This window comes from Cynocephalus volans, chromosome 5 (assembly GCF_027409185.1).
Source record: "Cynocephalus volans isolate mCynVol1 chromosome 5, mCynVol1.pri, whole genome shotgun sequence".
NCBI classification, from domain to species: domain Eukaryota; kingdom Metazoa; phylum Chordata; class Mammalia; order Dermoptera; family Cynocephalidae; genus Cynocephalus; species Cynocephalus volans.
In genome coordinates, this window is record NC_084464.1 from 16,663,239 (window position 1) to 16,684,158 (window position 20,920).

The 20,920-nt window shown below is 47.3% G+C and overlaps 1 protein-coding gene across 1 annotated transcript; it reads right to left on the bottom strand.

Annotated features, from left to right (window-relative positions):
* Positions 1-7,108: 7,108 nt before the first annotated feature.
* Positions 7,109-9,004, bottom strand: PPP1R3G (protein phosphatase 1 regulatory subunit 3G). The gene has a single exon (XM_063098119.1). The coding sequence runs from the start codon at positions 8,950-8,952 to the stop codon at positions 7,867-7,869; it is 1,086 nt and encodes a 361-aa protein (XP_062954189.1). The 5' UTR covers positions 8,953-9,004; the 3' UTR covers positions 7,109-7,866.
* Positions 9,005-20,920: the final 11,916 nt, after the last annotated feature.

A 20,920-nucleotide genomic window follows, 5' to 3' on the forward strand; every position in this document is an offset into this window, starting at 1 on the left:
CACAGAGTTTCCAGCACACACCTACTTAAGCTAATTTGCATTTTCAGACCCTGAAGAAATGACTTGGACACTTCAGGAATCTGGCAGTGGTGGTGGACCTTTACCACGTCGGCTCTGCGCTAACACAGACAGACCCACTACTCACAGCAGAAGCCAGTGCACATGAAACTGGGTCTCCCTCACCCTGCAACCCCAAACCTCTGCTGTCACAGAATGGAGCATTGATCACAGGCAACCACGAGTGCCTCTCATGAGTGTGCCTACAGAGAGGGGTGCTGAAGTGTTACAGAAACCCTTGGCTCTAACGAGTTTATCCAAATAGTACAGATTCGTTAAGTTTTCATGGTAAATTGACAAATTATAGTTGTATGTAACAGACTCCTTTTGTGAGATCTTCTGAACCAACTCCACGTGGCAGAGTCAAAGTGAAGGCTCAGAAAGCTGTGTCCTTGACCTCGCAGGGCCGTCAGCACTCTTCTGCCAGGCCGACAACTGCAGAGGTGGTGGAAGGACAAGCCAGAGCCCAAGGCAGGCATTCCATCCCCTCTGCCTCTCACAGCTCTAGATAGTGGCTGGTCCTACCAGGCGGGGCAGCCACTGGCCTCAGAACTCCATGTTTTTACAACCCATTTTGAAGGTGGTGTTTTTTCTGCTGCAAATAAAAAGCCAGCCTTTCAGGGCGCATTGCACCAATATAAAAATTCATCTTTAATGACTCTGGTAAACAGCAAAGTCCAAAATAACTGGGGATTCTGGTATCAGAAGAAACATCTAGTTCAGATTTTTTTTGTCAGGGGAACAGAGCTTCCAGCCTTTTCTAAATGTGTACTGTTATTTTTTTCCAAAGAACATATCATGTATTTCATTGTTAAGCACTTGCCTGCGATTTAATATTCAAGAATATTCATGCATATTTCAGGGACCTTCAAACTCTGTTGGATTTATAAATCTATAATCCCAATATAGCAAATAGAACCTCACTAATCTTGGGTTCTGCACCTAACTGTGACCTGGCTACCTGGCCGTCACACGGCTTCTGGGTTTGTTGGCTAAAAACTGGAATATCAAAAACACCCTGTGGGCTGGCCAGTTAGCTCAAGGTTGATTAGAGCACAGCCTTGTAACACCAAGGTCAAGGGTTCAGATCCCCATACTGGCCAGCTGCAAAAATAAAAATAATAATAACGCCTGAAGTCTGTGCACATAAACACAACTGCTCCAGACTGAAAGCAACACAATGGAATGCCCTGGCCTATTTAAAGTGGGTCTGAAGACAAAGTTCCTGCGTTTCTTTTTAAGTAATATAAAGCTTAGAAAAAAAACCTAACTCTCTAGGGCCGAGCCCGTGGCGCACTAGGGAGAGTGCGGCGCTGGGAGCGCGGCGACTCTTCCGCCGCGGGTTCGGATCCTATATAGGAATGGCCCGTGCACTCACTGGTTGAATGCCGGTCACGAAAAAGACAAAAAAAAAAAAAAAAAAAAAAAACCTAACTCTCTGAGAAATAATGACCTCTTTCACCTACTAAGGGTGTAAAAAGATGCTACTTCGGCTGCACCAGAACAGCCTCATGTTAACGAGGTTTCTTTACCCAAAGCCCATAGGAGAGGAGCGGAAAGCACATACCCTCAGAGAGCACAGCAAGGCAGCTCCTTTAAAGACTATCAGTGTCCCACAAATAAAAAGTTCTCATCTGCTGTAGTGGATGCTTCCTCAACATGACACCCATGTAGCTACTTGTAGGGAAGTCATCTGTAGGATGTGCTGGAGAAGTAACAAGTTTCAAAGGACAGGACCCAAGCAATGCCACCAATATGAATGGGATGAATGACTATACCAGGGAGAAATTACACTAGCCCAATCTCCTTAAATGTCTCATAAGTCACTCTAAAATGGCTCTGCTTTAGCAGAGATGTTTGTGTATATGTACGTATGGTTTGTACATATGTATAGTTCCTGGTTGAACCAACTCTGAATTCATGACTTAAATAGACTTCTATGCTCTGTTAGATTCACTACTCAAATCTCACTTGCACATCTTAAAAGGAAGCCCTTGATCTCTGCCATCTCAAAAACTTATATTCAGGGCTGCCAGTTAGTTCAGTTGGTTAGAACACAGCCTTACAGGACCAAGTTCACAGGTTTGGATCCCTGTACAGGCCAGCCACCAAAAAAAAAAAAAAAAAAAAAAACTACATTCAGCTGAAATGTAGCTCTGTTTTTCATTTCCAAAATTAGTCTGCTCAACAGACAGCCGAGGTCAAAGAAATAAACTCCACAAAATGCAAATGCAATGTCTACTGAAAAGATTCAAAGGAGTTTAAACTCAAATGAGCCTAAAGTTATAGTATTTAGCACTCTAGCAACCAGCTGTTGGAGGATTTAAGGATCATTGATGGCTGCATTCTGATAGCATCTCCCCAATCAGCTAAAAGGAGTTCAGAGAGGAACATGAAGACAAACCGGGTCATGTAGTGGAATTATCCGTTCTGCAGTCTGGAAGAGAAAGCAGGGTCAGCCTCTCCCAGCAGGCTTCTAAGCACCTGCCCACTCACCTATAAGATGGCCAGGACACTCTATGAGAGGGGAAGGCCCAGTCACTGGGGTGAGCCCAGGTTGTCAGCTCCCTGCTCCCAGCCCCTTGTCCTAATGACTTCAAGTAGCACTTCCCCTGTCCTGGGAGCCCATCAGGCCCTGGCATGTGGAGATTGGCTGGGCAAAGGCTGGACTGCAAACAGCTCACTGTGCTGGTGTTGCTTAAGTTACCACAAGCCACAGTGCTCTCTTTTAACCTATGAACCTGAGAACCAAAAATGCATATTGGACTCAGTTGTGTGATGCCACAAACAAAGCAAAACGCAGCATTTCCTCCCAGGGCTGTTCCTTACAGTCCTGATAAAGAATGCATGACACAGATTGTAGCTCCAAGCCAGAACGCTCCAAAGAAACACAAACTGTGTCAGGAATGAAAAATCTTAGCCCACTAAAATATACAAAACCGTTGTGCTAAAAAACTGAAACATGAAAAACCTGGGAAAGGATGTATAGAGAGTCCATCACTAACGCTCCAAAAATGACATGAGCAAGAAGGCCCTGCTCGCTGTGAGCCAAAACCTTGTGGAGGAGCTTGAGAGCCACAGCGTGTGGGGAGGCCCCCAGCCCTGGGGAGGGCAGAAGGAAGGACACGGCAGGAGAGGGGCTGGGTGGGATGGAAAGCCCGCTGCACACCCGACAGCAGCGAATCCCCTGCCCCTACAGTCGAGATGTGGACAGCGACTGCCCCACTGCCAGCTGCTGCCAGGAGGCTGCCTGAGTCATGGCCCTTGCTGCCAGGGACAGAGACTGCTAGTGTCCCCAGAACTCAGTGGGCTCCCAGAATCCAGCCCCCCCCCCCCCCCCCCCGCCAGCAAGACCCTGGCATCCCTAGTTAGGTCCTGGAACTGGCTGGCCATTGGCTTCCTAAACCTAAAGGTTTTCAGGGAGAAATTTTGTTCTGTACAAACTGCCACATTTCCAGCCATTCCTTCTGACACTCTTTAGATAGGGACTCAGATACACATGGCATTCCCTCACCCCGTGATCCATGGACACGTTTGCCCACAAGAAGAAACTAGAATCTCTCTCTGGTAGAGAACATGGTTATTAGATCAGCTGAAAAGAACTTCGTTTTTAATCACTAGAGCTAAGTAAGATTTTAGTCATTACATTTTTAAGCAGAATGATCCTCACTTAATCAAGTTGAGTTAAATACTGCTGCAAAAAAGCACCAGCTGCATTGTGGAAATTTTGTTTTTGTCGTGTGTGCTCACATGTGTGTGTGTTCATTCCTTTCAGGAAATACACTCTTAAATACTTCCTGACTCTGGTCAATATTGCTCCTTTCTTTGAAATAACTATTCAAAAACAAAACCTATTTTAATTTCCTTTATATTTCATTACAAAATGTTTGTATTAGTCTACAATGAAAAGTTGGCACTTTATAAAATGAAAATGACATTTAAAGAATTGACAATGATAATACTTTGGAAACGCTACAGCATTTCTATAAAAACTGGGCTGTTCAATAGATTTTACCAAATTCTGAACTTGTTTTTTTTTTTTTTTTTGGTGGCTGGCCTATATGGGGATCTGAAGTATGACCCTGGTGTGATAAGGCTGCATTCTAACCAACTGAGCTAACTGGCCAGCCCCAAATTCTGAACTTTTGAAAAGCTCAGAATTGGAAAATTCTCCAATATTTAGAGAAGAGCAAAGCTATATTACTTTAACAGTCATGTTTGATGTTCGTTGTATTATTAAATAAGTTCTTTTAAAATGTTTGAATTCAAAAATATATTTTTGAAAGCCAATAATGGTTTTTAAGAATAAAAAATCTGCTGTACCTACCCCTTAAAGATACATGTCTTATCTATTTTGTTCTAGATTTAATGGGTTACTATTTTAAAGGATACTAGATATCTTAGTCCGTTTTGTGTTGCTGTAACAGAATACCACAGGCAGAGTAATTTATAATGAAAATAAATTTACTTCTTACAATTCTGGAGGCTCAGACATGCAAGGTTGAGGGCCCCACATCGGGCAAGGGCTTTCTTGATATGGCATAACATGGCAGAAGGCATCGCGTGGCAAGAGAGAGCAAGAGAGGACCAAATTTGCATTATCAGGAACACACTTCTGCGATAACTAACCCACTCCCACCATAACGGCATTAATCCTCTTAAAGGTCCCACCTCTCAACACTGTTTCACTGGGAATTAAGTTTCTAATACATGAACTTTGAGGAACACATTCAGACCACAGCACAAGACAAAAGGATCTTTTTTTTTTTTTTTTTAAAGATGACCGGTAAGGGGATCTTAACCCTTGGCTTGGTGTTGTCAGCGCCACGCTCACCCAGTGAGCGACCGGCCATCCCTATATGGGATCCGAACCTGTGGCCTTGGTGTTATCAGCACCACACTCTCCCGAGTGAGCCACAGGCCAGCCCAAGACAAGAGGATCTTGATCATTATATAGGGCTCCTAATTTAAGTAATCAAATTCAAAATAATGCATTCTTACCATATGAACCAGCATTTTCAAACTGTTATATGCTATATACACTACCAATCTTTTTCAGCTAAAATGTATGTATAAATACATAAGAAAAATATCAAATGTATGTATCTAGGTGTTGTTACTACACAATAACACATTTTTAAGAAATGGTATGCCAGACCCAAGACTTCCTGGATGTTGCATGAAAAACCTTGATTGCTGTTATATTTAATAACAGGAAAACGGTGTCATTCTAATAATTATTTTTATTTTTATAAGGTTTTTATAAACATATGTGAATTATTATTTCATCAATGTGATCACTTTTTAAAGTCTACTTAACTCCAAGTATAAATTATAACTCATTAACTCCTGATGGCTCCCTGTCAACAAACTATTATTTTAAAAATTTCCCATGATCAGTTTACTTCGGGAAGCACAAAGGTTTTGAAGATATCAAAGGATATCTCCAATCTAAAGTTTTAACTAAATATTTTTATAGCTTAAGACAACCTGTTTTAAGGCACAGAAATCAGTTACACTGATTTGTTGTTATTTCTTAGGTGAAAGAAGGCAGCAGGTGAATTCTCCTCCCCAGTACAGTAATAATTGCACTTTCAGTGTCTTAGTGTTTATTCTAACTAAGATTGCTGAGAGCAATATAAACATTTTTACCTTTACCCAAAGGAGGTTTACTTCACTAAGAGGTTAACTGCTTTATTAACTATAATTTTCAGCATATAGTGTTAAAAGAAAATACAGAGCAGGCGTTGGCAAACTTTTTATAAAGGGCCAGGCAGTAAATATTTCAGGCTTTGCCATATGGTCTCTGTTTTATCCACTCACTCTGCCGTTGTAGTATGAAAGCAGCATAGAAAATATCTAAATGAATGTGCGTGGCTGTGTCTCAGTAGTACTTTATTTATGGACACTGAAATGTGAATTTCATATAATTCTCATGTACCAAAAAATAGTATTCTTTTGAATTTTTTCAGCTATTTAAAAATGCACAAACCAGGGCCGGCCCGTGGCTCACTCGGGAGAGTGCGGTGCTGATAACACCAAGGCCCCGGGTTCGGATCCCATATACGGATGGCCGGTTTGCTCACTGGCTGAGCGGTGCTGACAACACCAAGTCAAGGGTTAAGATCCCCTTACTGGTCATCTTTTTAAAAAAAAAAAAAAAAAAAAAAAATGCACAAACCATTCTTAGGTCTCAGGTCTTACAAGAACAGGCTTTGGGCTGTCATAGGCTAACCCCTATTCTGTAGAGCAGCGGTGAAAACCGTCCCTCCTGGGCCAAGCCAGTGGCGCACTCGGAAGAGTGCGGCGCTGGGAGTGCGGCGCTGCTTCCGCTGCGGTTCGGATCCTATATAGGAATGGCCGATGCACTCACTGGCTGAGTGCCGGTCACGAAAAAGACAAAAAAAAAGAAAAAAAAAAGAAAAAGAAAAGGAAACCGTCCCTCCTTAAAGACTAACACCCCCAAACTAATTCATTACACTAGTCATGTGCTGGAAAACAGCAAACCTTCAAAAAAAGAGAACAGGTAAATTACCAAGGTTTGACAAAGGGGTGAAAGAAACCTGCCATCACCCAGGCTGCCCACCTGCCGGCTCTGGCATGGCCCCATCACCTTGGCCACATCACAACCACGAGCAGTGAGTGGAGAAGGCGTCCACAGTCCTACTGGGTGCAGGGTGCCCATACGGCTCTGAGCAGCATTTACTTGCTGGGCATGCTTCATTATTCATCAAGTCACTACTCTCCACTGTGGCTCTTAGAGGGACAGAATGCCACCTTTCCATCCCCCATTCCCTGCCCTTGGAGTCCAGCGACTGAGAGCCCAGCTTCTCTGACTGCTAATGGCTCAGCGAGCTGGCTGCGGCTATGGGCTCTCCCTACACAAAGGGGGTTGGCGCGTGTGTGACCGCTCTCGCAGCTCACAGCCAAGGCCTGCTGGATTACTCTGGCATTTTAATTCGCCAAACACCTTATTTTGGCTGGGGACAGAACGCTTTCTACAAAACATTTTAAAGAGCATTTCTGCCCAATATGGGAAATCTGAGCCCTTTCACACCAAAAAGGAGGGATCAAAGAGGAAATTTGTAAATACTGTTTAACGATTGTTAAAGTGCTCGTGTCATCAGCTAAAGATCACCTGACTCCCGAAGCCTCCCCAAACGCACGGGAGCTGAAGTACAGCGTAAAAGGGTGCACAAGTGGCCTTTACTTTTCTAAAGGCCATTTGTACACAATCGCATAAGTAAATAACGTCAAGTCTGGGCAAACACTTCCCAGATCCCAGTTAAAAGAAAAGGACGGCCAGGCCCTGCCCCAACCCGGTTTTCTCTGAAAAATAGGCTGCGGGTGTGACGGTCCCACGCGTGCGGTGACAGTCGGGAGCCTTCCCTGTTGTGCGAAGGCGGGACGCTTGTCTTTTCCCCGGGGGTCTCTAACACCCTGCAAGGGCTAAAATACATCCAGAGTTTAAAGCAATTCCCCAGGTCTCAGAGCCGCTCTCAGGAGTCGGGAGCCTTTTTCTTGGAGAAAGCCACTGCTCGGAGCCTTGGGAATTTCTTCCCACTCTGATGCAGGCTGGGAATTCTAGAGGCCATCTAGGAAAGTCCGCGCCACGAGACGAGTTAGGCCGGAGACGTTCCCGCTGTGCTCGCTCCCGGGATCTGCCTGGGTGCGCGTTACGGTTCGGCGCCTGCCTCCTCTCCCTGCACGCTCCCTTCACTCCAGACCGACGACACTCGGCAAAGCGTCCAGCAGGTCCCTTGGGAGCGGCTGCCTGAGCTCCGCGCCCGGTCGTCCCCTCCCCTCGGCTCAGAGCGTGTCCGCGGGGCGCGTGTAGCGCAGCGTGTAGTTGGCCCCGGCGTTGTTGTCCCAGTACTCGCCCTGCGCGCTGCGGTAGCAGATGGCGAAGTGGATGTGGACGCCCAGGGCGTCCGCGTCCTCCCAGGCTTTGGGCTGCAGGCCCGGGGGCAGGCACAGCGAGAAGTGGAAGCACTCCGCGCCCGGCTCCTCCTCAGCGTCCTCTGGTCCCGGTCCAGACACCCCCGACGGCGCCTCTGGCGGCCGTGACTCCAGCGGCTCGGGCTGCAGCTCGGCCGGCACGTCCAGGAAGGAGCGCCACTCGGTGAAGGTGTAGCGCACCGCCACGGTCCTAGGCCCGGGACATCCGAGCACCCGGCCGGAGCCCGTCACCTCCGCGCCCCAGGGCGCCGAGCACTGCACGCGCTCCAGGCACACGCGCTGCCGCCGCAGGCGCTCAGCCGCGGCGCTCGGCCCCGGGAGCTGGAAGAGCGGCCGGAGCCGGGGAGGCGGCGCGGAGAGAGGCGCGGCTACCTTCGCCACGGCCAGCAGCCCCCCGAGCTGCTCCAGGTCCTCGGCGCGCATGGGGAAGCTGCGGAGGCGCGAGAGCGCGGCGGGAGGCACCTGCGGCTCCTCGGCCTCGCTGAAGTGCTTCACGCTGGCCAGGCTCAGCCCCAGCGCGTCCGCGAACTGCACCCGCTTCTTGCACTTGGTGCAGCAGCCGCCGGGGCTCTGCCGCGCGTCCTCGGCCCGCTCGCCGCACTCCGCGCCCAGCCCCAGGGCCTGCTGCCGCCGCTGCAGGAGCTTGGCCGCCTGCAGGATGGGGTCGGCGGGCAGGGAGAAGGAGCGCGCGCGGGGGCGGCGGCGGCATTCCAGCAGCTCCGCCTGCTCGCAGAGGGCGGCCTCCTCCTCCGGGGACATGGGCCTGTCCCCGAGCTGAACTTCTGAGCTCGGGGCCTCAGATGTGCTGCCGCCGTCCTCGCGACTCTCCATGCAGGGGACCCCCGGGACTGACAGCTCCTCTGCGGGCGGGGGCTCTCCGAAGGGCGTGGGTCCCGGTGCCTCCAAACTTAGCAGCTGTGCCGCGGGGGACTCCATGTCGCCGTCAGCCCGGGGACTCGTCCGGGTCGCGAAACCCCGGCTCCAGACTTCTCCGGAAACTTCACTCCCGCGGCTGTTGAAGGAGCGCGCGGCGCCCGCTGGGCTCCCCCTCGCCGCCGCAGGCTCGAGAAGAGGGCGCAGCTCCACTTCGGAGCCCCCGGCTTTTAGCGGCTGCTGCCCGGGCGGACTGGGAGGAGGACGCGGGCCTGGGGTCGGCTCCCGGGCGACGCCGCCTCCGGGCTGAACCTGTCCGCGGCGGGGGAGGGCCGGGGGCGGGGAGGCGCGGCCGCCCGAGCACCTGGAAGCGGGTTCCCGAGGGCTCGGGTAGAAAGGGGTCTCGGTCGCGGGCTCCCGTCACCCCCGGCGGGGCTGGCGTCTGCCCGCCTGGGCAGCGCCTCGGTGAAGAACTCGCGCTCGATTTTCGGAGTCTCGGGCGTCTGCAGTCTTCCCGCCCGCGAAGTTGGCCTGGGGGCGCTGCGCGCCGGAGGGCTCCGGCAGGTCTCCTCCCGGCTGCGCACCGGCCTAGGCATCCGGGGCCGGCTCGCAGCTGAGCACAAGTCGCCTACGGGGAGTCTGGCCGGGGGCCCGCTCCGCGCGGACGGCCGCAGGGCGTGGAGCAAACCACCTCCCTTCCACTCTTGCCCTCCCAAACTGCGGGGCGCGCGGGCTCCACTGCCCCGCGGAAGCCTGCCTGGGGCGGGCGCGATCGCCCCTGGGCGCCGCCGGAGGCCGGAGCCGCCGCCCCCACCTGCCCAGGGGTTAGCGCGGGGTAGGCTGCAGACCAGACGGGGGCGGGCGAGGCCGCCTGCCGAGAGCTGCCGGAGGCCATTCGCGCCGGGCCCCGGAGCACGTCCCCGCTCCTCCCCTTGTCCCGCCCGCCACTCCGGGCCTGCGCTCGCGCGCCGCCTCCGGCCGCGGCCGGACCCCCGCGCCACGGCATCCTCAGCACCCTCCTCCCCCGCCCGGAGTGGAGCCCTGACCCGGCCGGCTCTGAGGCTGAGACAGTCCTGCTCCAGCCTTGAGAGAGCCCGAACCACAGGCTGGGCAGGGTGGGGAACGCGTCCGGGTACCCAGGGGTTGGGGGAACTTCAAGTGTGTGTTTTTGTTTTTAAGGACATCTTTACCCTGATCTAAGTCAGTGGTTGTCAAACGTTAGCGCGCACCAGCATCGCCCGGAGGCCTGGTGGAAACCCATGGCTGGGCCCCACCCCCAGAGATCCTGATTCAGTAGGTCTGAGGTGGGGCCTGAAGATACTACTAGCAAGGGGATGCTGGTGCTGGGCTCTGGGGACCACATCTTGGGAACTGTAGTAAAACTATGTAGACGAGTGTACGGTTACATGTATAAAAAGCTGGGGATTCTAGGAACAAAGACCTACTAGTTAAGAAACATAGGCAGCAAAGCCCTCTTACCCAGGTTATTTAACAAGTACGTCATGGTTTGGCAGAATTTAAAGGGGCTAGGGCATTAGGTGTGTTGGTGTGGGGGCAGGTGCAAGAGATGCGGAGCGGAGGGAAAGGATCCTGTTAATCGCCAGTATCGATTGAGCGCCCACTGGCTGCCGGTTAGTGCTGAGGGCTCCCCTGCGTGATCTTATTTGCAGAACAACGCAGTGAAGTAGGACTCATTATTCCTACTCTACATGTGGGACATAAGAGAGTAGAAGTGGCCAGGGTCCCACAGCTAGGTCGTAGTGTGATTTGAACCCAGGCAGTTGAGAGGGAACATTCTCCCCATCACTACGTAGCCTGGGCTGGGGGGCAGTGTCATGAGGAAGAGGCCCCTGATCCCCTCCTCAGTGTAGAACTACATGATTGCTTCACAGCTGGGGTATGGGGCTTACAAGAGGTCCCGATACACCTGCTATGTCTTCGTGGAGCAACTCCAAGATTTTGGAGAGAAGACATTGTTTTGACATTTAAGTAAGAATTGAGGTATTATGGTATCAAATACAAAATTCACAAATGTTAATAATGAAATAGGACTTCAAAGAGATTTTTTAAGGTTATGGTGACCCTTTGGATGTCATCTCTCATAGGGGACATGTCCATTCCAGGGGGGTTAGTGAGGTGCCTGGGGTGCAGACTTTAAGGAGGTGTCACGCTCGGGGTCATGCAAGTGCCCTGGTCCCAGCCCCCGCCACCTCTCCTCTCTTTGGTGGAGCTCCCATATATTGGAGGCGACCAACATTTATACTAATTCAGCCACTCTGGCAAGTGCTAAGGAGATGGGATCTGACCTGGTCGGGGAGGTCAGGGGAGCATCTGTGAGGAAGGTGCGTGGAAGTTAACAGATAGGACCAGAGAGAAGAACATTCCAGTTCCTACAAAGGTCCTGTATTGGAAGGAACTTGGAGGGAGGGAATGAGAGAAGATGGGTGTGGCCCGAGGGCAGAAAGCAAGGAAGAGCTAGCTCAGGGTGGAGGGGTGGGCAGGGGCCAGCCGCTCTGCCTTGAGCAGTGAGAAGCCATTGAAGGATTTTGAATCACTGGTGTGACTAACCAGATTTAAATTTTGAAAAGATCAAGAGCAGATTCTGGGGACAGAGACACTGTAGATGGTCCTGACAGGAAGTTTTTGCAATTGTTGTAGTGAAGCGTGACCATAACTAGGTTGAGAGATGATGGTGGTGGAGTTGGCAGATTTGAGAGCTATTTAGGAGTGAAAACCAACATGGCACAATTTTGGGCCCATATGGGAGTGGGGGGGTGCTTCCTACGTTTTGGACTTGAGCTGTTGAGTAGCAGTCGCGGGAGCAGGGACAATCAAAAGAGGAACAGAGCAAGATCATGAATTCCATTTGGGGCAGGTTGAGCTTAGGTTCTCAGGTTCTTTCTGACACCAAATGGTGTCTTGTCTAACACCAATTCCCCAATTCTACAACAGTGTCCAACAATTCAACTCTGAGACTACCTGGAGTTGGTATCAGATTCCCCAAATTAAAGGTTCAACCCCACAGAACTGCCTCCACTTCAGATATCAGCTACAAATGGGGTACCCGGGCACCCACATTTCTGCCCAGCTAACTACAAGTTCAGGGGTTCTTCCTGAACCCCTGGTTTGATAATGACTCACAGAACTCAGGAAAACACTTTGAGTTTCAGTGTATTATAAAGGACACAACTCAGGAACAGCCAGATGGAAGTGATGTTGGAGGTAGCATGGGGGGGGCAGTAGTCAGCCTCAACCCACCCAGTCCTCTTACCAGGTTCTTGACTCCACCACAGGAATGAATTGAAGGGCAGAGTCACAGTAGAAAGTAAGAACAAGTTTAATACAACAGATAACAAATAACAGGTTCCACAGAGAGACTGCAGCACGCTCCAGAGATCGAGCAGGGCCCACACCAAGTTTAACTGAAAACTAAGTTCAGTACAGACAATTCTAACACAAAAGCAAGAAAAACATACTTAAAGTTCAGTACGAAGTGCAGGCTGGTTCAAAAGGATGAGCAGCTGCCTGCTGAAAGTAAGTTAGATAAAAACTCAAGTTACCCACCTGCTACTGGGATTTGGATTTTATAATTTCTCTACCTAATGAATATTCAATTAATGGGGTGATTCTCAGTTATGTAACATTTCATCCGGCACATGCTCAGTCAGTCCCTTCCTGGAGCATGTTCATTGGTCAGACCCTATCACATGCACTGGGCATATTCAAGAATATTCTGTGCTCTCTATTGAGCGTGCCCAGCCACTGGATTTGCATAAGCCAGCCCCTTATGGTCTCCTTTTCCCAGAGTTAGTGCTGAAAATAGGTCTAACTGGCAACAGTAACTTTCCTCCAGAGAGCCCAGAGGAGGGGCCTGAGACCTCAGGGAATGGCTGGAAACCCACAGCATGTCCTGAAACCCTCCTCCAGGGACTGAGCACCTCCAATAACAGAAGTGCTATAAAGCAAAGCACAGGGATGGCTTGGAGCTCCCATAGCTTCTCCCAATGCAGCACCCTGCCAGTACCTCCATGTGTTCCCTATCCCAGAAGCACCACAAACTCTGTTGTGCAGGAGTTCAATCTCCAGCTCCTGTTCCGTTCCTGGAGGTTAGTGGGTGGAGCTAAAGGTCCAATTCTCTAATTAGTTGGTCTTTCTGGTAACCAGCCCAACCTGAGACTATCTAGGGACGCCACTCTAAATCACTTCATTAGCATAAACTCAGGTGAGATCCAAAGGGCATTTTTTTAAATAAATAACAAGAGTTTGTTATAACAAAGCAACAATGACAACATAAATAAATTCCTTGTCACTTACGAAATTCCAAGATTTTTAGGAGCTTTGTTCCAGGAACTGGGGACAAAGACCAGATAATGTGTATTTTGATTATACCACACTATGTGTGGAGCTCGGAAGATGAGGAGAGGGCTCAGAGCTCTGCTTTGAGCAACTCTGACATTCAGAGGTCAGGAGGAGAAGGATGAACCTGCAAAGGAGATAGAGAAAGAGTGGCCAGGAGGGTTGCAGGGAACAGGACAGAGTGTCCCTCAGAAGCCAGGAAGGACTTCTGAAGCAGGAATAGAGAGCATCCCACTTGGGGTGCACAGGGACTTCGAGGTCCTTGCCTCCTGAAAGGTGCAGAAATGATGTGTGGTCTTTGGCCCCTGACACCATACCTCTGCTCTGGCACACCAAGTGGTATAGACAACTTACCTCCCAGGCTCATTGCCCCTAATCTTTCACCCTGAGACAGGGCCAAAGTCTTTTTTACTCTGGGATCCAAACCCCTGAAGTTAATAGTTATATGAAGCAACAAGCAAAATAAGTTTTTGAAATTTAGACCATCTAGTCTAATCTGAAATGTCTTCCTGTCCTACTTCAAACACCGTGTACCTCAGCTGTTAAAATATTTACTCTAGGCATTCAGAAGCTCCTAACTTCACCATTTGTCTGTCTACCTATTGCTGTATAACAAGCCACCCCAAACATGGTTGCTTACTAAATAACAACAGCATTTATTTTCTTCATCAATCTGCAAGTGGGGCAGGGCTCCCTCAGGGACAGCTTCTCCCTTCTCTATCTGCAATTAGTTTGACGGTTGGGCTGGGATCATCTGGTCACCAAGTCTGGGGCCTGGGCTGGGAAGTATCAAACAGTTCAGCTGGAGTCACTGGAAAGGAATGTTTCCCTTTGCATTGGAAACAGAGTAGAGGCTGGCTGGTTAGCTCACTTGGTTAGACTGCAGTGTTGTAACACGAAGGTCAAGCGTTCAGATCCCCATACCAGCCAGCTGCCAAAAATAAAAGAAAACAGATGCGAAAAATAAAAGAAAAATAAAACAGAAATGGTGCTGGATGCCTTCTAGGTGACATATCAAGGCAATATCACAATAAAACCCTGGGGTCTGATTCCATAGGCAGCATCCTCAAACCCTTCATGGAAGTCATAAGTGGTTCTAGCACTGCCTCTTAAGCAAAAACATTAGCCAAATCACCAAATGTTTCAGCTGGTTCACAGGCCACCCTGTGCAACCTGGAATAGTTCAGCTTCTCCCCTGTCAGGCTGCCCAATACCAAAATTATAAATGGGTAGTCCAAAAATCTGGACTAGTTTGGTCAGGTGAAAAACCAAGCCTTCCAGCTGCCAAAGACAGACCGCAGGCCTCCTATGTCAGATATTTCGCAACCTGTTCTGCTCTTACAAACGAACAGAGGCACATGTAAAACAAAGGTGTGCAGTTGCCAGTAAGACCAGTGACAAAGGCACGAAACACAACAGGCCTGGGTAATTCAGGTGCCATCTGACCTTGTCTGTGAACAGCAATGGTCTTCTTAGTTTGTGTGGCAACAAGGTATGTAAAGGGTTCAAACCTAAATGGTCAGGATGATGTGGACTCAGATATCTGGCACCTTTTGTCACCAGGTATTCCACCTTAAATGCTAGCCAAATTACACACTTGGGTAGTGCTATGTAAACCTACCAGATGAGCTGGCATAGGAAATCCAGTTGTGTGTCCTTACTCCAAGTTCTTTTCAGTGCTGAGGACCTTATTCCAGGTTTGGAAAAGGTGATCCTAAATCTTTCCATGGTATTAGAACCAGAGTTCAGTACCACTATATAAATATTGGAAGCATTTCAATCAGAAAGTAATAGTTTAGCCTTTATTATGCTTTAAAATTGTCATGCCCTGAATACATGCGCTGTCCAAAAAGGAGGAGCTTGTGCAAACATTGGCAAAAAAAATGCTGCTTCTGCATGAATTGGAGAGGACAAACAGTATCTAATTCATACCGTTTAAGAGAAAATGTTAATATTCTCCATCAGATAAATGAAGCACAACCATTTTATTAGACTGGCCTATTCCCAGAATTGGGAGACTGGTTCAATGGGATGTGGGGAAGTATGTTTAGATTTGGGTTTGTTTTTGGCGTTTCGGGTTTTTTCTTATTTATTCTTGTTCTAATCTATGTCCTTCTCCCCTTTGCACATCTCTTACCAATCAGCTACTAACCCAATCCTTCTCTTCAAAACCACCAACTCAGCTTTTAATATGTGAAGCTTCCTGTGAAATTTTAGGTGGGAGAAATGAAGGGGATCAGAACATGGCACCCCAAAATATGCCACTTTGGAATGTTGATTATTTTGAGCTGAAGGCAATTGAGAAAATGATGGAAGGATTTTTTTTTTTTTTTTTTTTTGGTAGCCGGCTGGTACAGGGATTGAACCCTGGACCTTGGTGTAATTAGCACCATGCTCTAACCAACTGAGCTAACCTGCCAGCCCTGGAAGGGTTCTTTGAACTTCCCCTTTCTACCTAAAAACAAAACATAAATTTCCCATGAGAAACAGGCACTCTTTGTACCAGGTAGAGGAGAATATTCTTATTACTGGGGATGGGGAGACAAAACTGAAATGGATCAGTACAAATAAACCTACTAAGATAACCTTTATCTTTCATTAGTTTCTTCCATCTATTTCCTAGTTACTTTTCCACAGTTTGCCAATGCTAACTCAAACTCCTTTTACTTTTGTCTTGTCACATCTTCACAATTTATCATTCTTTGTTAAAATGGTATATAATCTCTCAGTCCTATTCACTTCTTTGGGTCTTCGTTTCTTATATTTGGAGGCCTCCATGTACACATAAAAATATTCACATTAAATAAAATATGTATGCTTTTCTCCTGTTAATCTACCTTTCGTAAGTTTAATTCTTAGGCCCAGCCACAGAGCTTAAGAAAGTAGAGAAAATGTCTTTTCTCTCCTATACTATATATAATATGTTAAAGTATTATTTTTTTAATTATTTAAAAATTTTAAGTATTTTAAAAGAGCAAAAGCATTTTAGAAATAATTTCCCTAACTCTTCTTTACCTTTTTGAAAGAGATTAACTTGCTTAAGTTAAAGTTACAGTGATTTTTCAGGGGCTTAAACGTAGCAATGTAAACTTCCCCCCAAAAATGCCTTGTAAGTTGAGGGAATCTAATTCTACAGCACCTCAGGCCCCATTTATCAGTACAACTGATATATGGCAAAGGAATAAACTTGAAATGAATTTGAAAAAGAACAAAAACAAAAATCATGACCCTGCTTTCCTGGATTATTTTCTCTCATGTATGTGCCTTCTAATAGAATTAAGGAACTTAAGGGCTCAAAAAATAAAGCCAGGAGAGACTCCAATGATTTGTTTAATCAAAGCCATTCAGCCAACCTGGAAGAGCAGGACTAGAATAATATCTAGTACAGCTAACACTTACTGATCACTGTGCACTAAAGATTGCCTCCAGCATTCCTGTCATTCTCACATACCCCTATGTGACTAGTAGAGGGGACTTCAAAAAGTTCACGGAAGGCACACTGCACCAGTGCCTCAGGGCCTGCCTGGAGACCCAAGGCATGGAGAAGGGGACCGGACCCCCCCCCTCCCACAACCAGGCACACTGCACCAGCACCTTGGGGCCCACCTGGGGACCCGAGGCATGGAGGTAACTGGACCCCCCCCCTCCCACAACCACCTGGGGCCCCGAGGCTTCAAGCAGGGAGCAAGATATTCCCCACAACCACGCACACCACCAGCACCAAGGAGCATGCCAAAAACCACCTCCATGTGGGTGGCCCACCACAGCCACCACAATAACCATGGCTGCCAGAAAAGTGGCTAGACACCACAAGCACCATGCAGGTGACCTGCCAACCACTGGAGTACATTGACAAAAGGAGAGTCACCAGCAGAGATAAAGAAAAGAAGAGGACGTCTCTCTCCACAAAGCCCATTTCAGAGTGACAGAAGTATCTGCTCTATGATAATATTGGGGGACCTGATCATATCTCTCAGCATTGGACAGATCATCTAGGCAACAAATCAACAGAGTAAAAATTATTCTTTCAGAAGAAGTGAAGAAATCTAGGGGAGGGGGAGGGGGAGGGAAAGGTGGTTGAGGAGAGATTGGACAAGGGGCATAAAGGATAATTATGATTTGTAACAATATATATGCTAGTAATATTGATTGGATCAACATATCTCAATGTTGAACCCCCAAAATTTGTATAATCAATTTTGATTCAAAAAAAATGAAAAAAAAAATTCATGGAAAAAGGGCTGGCCAGTTGGCTCAGTTGGTTACAGCACGGTGCTGATAACACCAAGGTCCAGGATTCTATCCCTGTGCCAAATACCAACAACAACAACAACAACAAAATCATGGGAAAATGAAGTAATGAAATTAAAAGATAAAAATAAAAAACATAAACTTTTCCCCCAATCTAAGCTCTGTAAAGTTCAAGACACTTCTGTAAGTGATGATACCAGCTATTTAGTCCATCTCTAAAGAACTGAAGGTCCTGGGAATTTAACTGTGTCAATGCAGTCCTTTTTACATTATTAGCTGAAGAAAGATGGGTGCCCTTTAAAGATTTTCTTAGATTAGGAAATAAAAAGAAGTTGGAAGGAGTCAAATCACGACTGTAAAGTGGATGCCTAATGATTTCCCATAAAAACTATCACAAAATTGCCCTTGTTTGATAACTATGAGCAGAGATATTGTTGTGGTGGAGAAGGACTCTCTGCTGAAGCTTTCCCAGGCATTTTTCTGCTAAAGCCTGGCTAACTTTCTCCAAACACTCTCATAATAAGCAGATGTTATTGTTCTTTGGCCCTCCAGAAAGTCAACAAGCAAAATGGTTTGAGCATCCCAAAAAACTGTTGCCATGACGCTGTCCTTGACTGGCCCAGTTTTGCTCTGACTGTACCACTCCCACCTCTTGGTAGCCATGGCTTTGATTGTGATTTGTCTTCAGGATCATACTGGTAAAGCTGTGTTTCATCTCCTGTTAAAATTCTTCAAAGGAATGATTCAGCATCTTGATCCCGCTTGTTCAAAATTTCCTTTGAAAGCTCTGCTCTTGTCTGCAGCGAATCTGGGTGCAACAGTTTTGGCACCCATCAAGTGGAAAGTTTGCTCACCTGTAATGTTTCAATCAGAATTGTGTAAACTGAACCAGTTGGAGATGTCTGTGGTGTTGGCTATTGTTTCTCCTGTTAATCGTCAGTCCTCTTCAATTAGGGCATGAACAAGATTAATTTTTTCCTCACACTGATGTGGATGGTCCAAGGCTGCAGGCTTCATCTTCAGCCACATCTCATCCCTCCTTAAAACAAGCTGTCCACTTGTAAACTGCTGATTTCTCTGGGCCACTGTCCCCATAAACTTTTCATAAAGCATCAATGACCTCACCATTCTTCTACCCAGGCTTCACCATAAATTTGATGTTGTTTTTGCTTCAGTTTTAGCAGAGTCCATGTTGCTCTGATAGGGGCTCTATTTGAACTGATATCTTGTCGTTAGTGCCTCTTGTCCTTAGTAGCTCAAGTTAGTACGAGTTTATTTGGGTGCAAAATATTTTTGAAATCCATGCACAGTTTTTTCATAATATGTATTTTCTATGAACTTTTTGAAGACCCCCCCCATGTTATTATACCCAATAATAGGTCTTGGAGGCTTAGAGAGGTTACATGACTTGCTCTAGTTACCCAGGTAGTAAACTGCTGAGCCAGGATGTGAACTGAAGCAAGTCTGGTACAGTCCACTGTCTGAACCCAAGTGCAGCCCTTTCTAGAATCCCTCTTAAGACAGGTCATGTTACTTTTGGTTAAAAAACAAAAGAAGCAACCCAGTCAGAAGGGGCCCTCTTGCCTTCCTAAAAACCAAGGGGATACAAAGTTAATAAGAAAGATTTAAGGCTTTTAAAATATTTTCTTATTCTTAATCTCTTTGGCTTCTCCATTTCAATGGGCTTTACTTATGTTTCTGACCAGACTTTAACATAATTTGCATAATCTTTTTTTCAGTGTAATTGGTAAGTTTCCCAGAGCTGATTGGCCTAAAGATCAAACCAAATTTTTTTGAAATTAAAAGTTGTAGAGCTAGAGCTGGGGTCTGGTGCTCACAGACCCCTCAAGCCCATTCACAAACCCTTCACACACAGGTCTACGAGATAGGTAACTGGACAAAATGGTCCTTGGAGCCTTGGTTGAAGAAGCAATAGTCTTTATTGAGCACACACAATACTATGAGCTAAGCAGTACAAAGGAGAAACTCAGAAATTCAACTGCTACCAGCAAAATCCAAAGAAAAACTGAGCAGCTGCCAGCAGGGTAAACATGCTCTATTTTTAGACATGAGCTCTGCCAGCCAGCCTGCTTCACTAACTGCAGAACACACAATAGCAATTAACTAAAAAGATACATGGGTGCACATGCACACTAACTCCACACACACACAACTTGTTTACAAAGAAATGTGCTGCATGACCCCCCAACCAGACTTAGGCCAAGGGAGCCTGACTAAACTATTCTATATTCCCCACAATCCACCCCTTTAGGGTCCCTTGCTCCACAATCTACATGTTAAAGATCTTCCGTGATGTTCCCTTAGTGAGGATAAATTACCCTTTTATTTATACAACCTATTGTCTGTTCAATATGGCTTAAGGCTTGTCCTATAGTCACACATGTCTGGTTAGTAGTCATCACTGGTGTGATTTTCCATGGGAATGTTGTAGTCATACTGATGTGAAGCTCAGTGTATATTCAGTAGATGATCATGCCAATGTATGTATGTGCTCAGTTGACTCTGGTGCAGTGCCTGCAGCCAGAACACTATGGGCGAAAAGACAGAAGGGTTATTTGTACCAATAGGGGAAGTTCTCGCCCCTTGGTAAGATACATGCCAGTTTGCCATCCTGAGAAAGGATGGTTGCAAGAATAGGTATCTTACCTGGTTCGGGGCCCCACAAAGCCATACGAAGAAAAGACCAGTAACTCTCTGACTTTGACAGTGGTCCCACAAGATCCACCTGCCAATGTGTCAGGGGCACTCGTCTGCTCATCAAGAGCACATCTGCCCATTGGGGAATTTTTTCTTAGGTTTATGTGGCACCCAGTGAGCCATTGACCACCCGGTCTTGCAGCCAGTGTGCTGCATTCTCCAATGTAGCTGCGCAGCTAAATCAGCTGCTGGAGCTCTCTCCAGCCATCTTACCTTAGCCAGAGCATCAGCTTCATCATTGCCAATTCAACATGAGGCCTCCAGCCCTCACCTGTCCCCAAAAGATGAGCACCTTAGCCTGCTCCCTAATCAGAATGGAACAGTTCATCCACCTCCTCAGGAGCAACCAAAAAGTCTTTTAAATCCACTGAGCATACCTTGCTACTTGTTTTCAGACATTTAGCAAAACGCTGTTCAGGGCACAATTGCTTCCACAAGGCAAACAGATCTGCATTTGGCTGCTGGTCAATTTTCTTCCTATCAACCCCTGCTGCAAGCAAGTCAAGCCACATCTGCTTATGGCTAGTCTTGCTTGGTCCCTTAGTGATAACATTCTGAGCATTTCTTGGGGGTTTGGTCTTAGTCAACTTTTGGACTCCTTTTGCTTGTCTCCTATCCTCTACTTCACCCAAGCTGGCTATCATGGTCATTACCTCATGTATAGGACGACCAATGTATGGGGCCAGTATGGCCATCAGTGTCCCAA

Coding starts and splice junctions, on each gene's coding strand:
- PPP1R3G (XM_063098119.1), bottom strand. CDS start 8,952: ATGGAGTCCCCCGCGGCACAGCTGCTAAGTTTGGAGGCACCGGGACCC.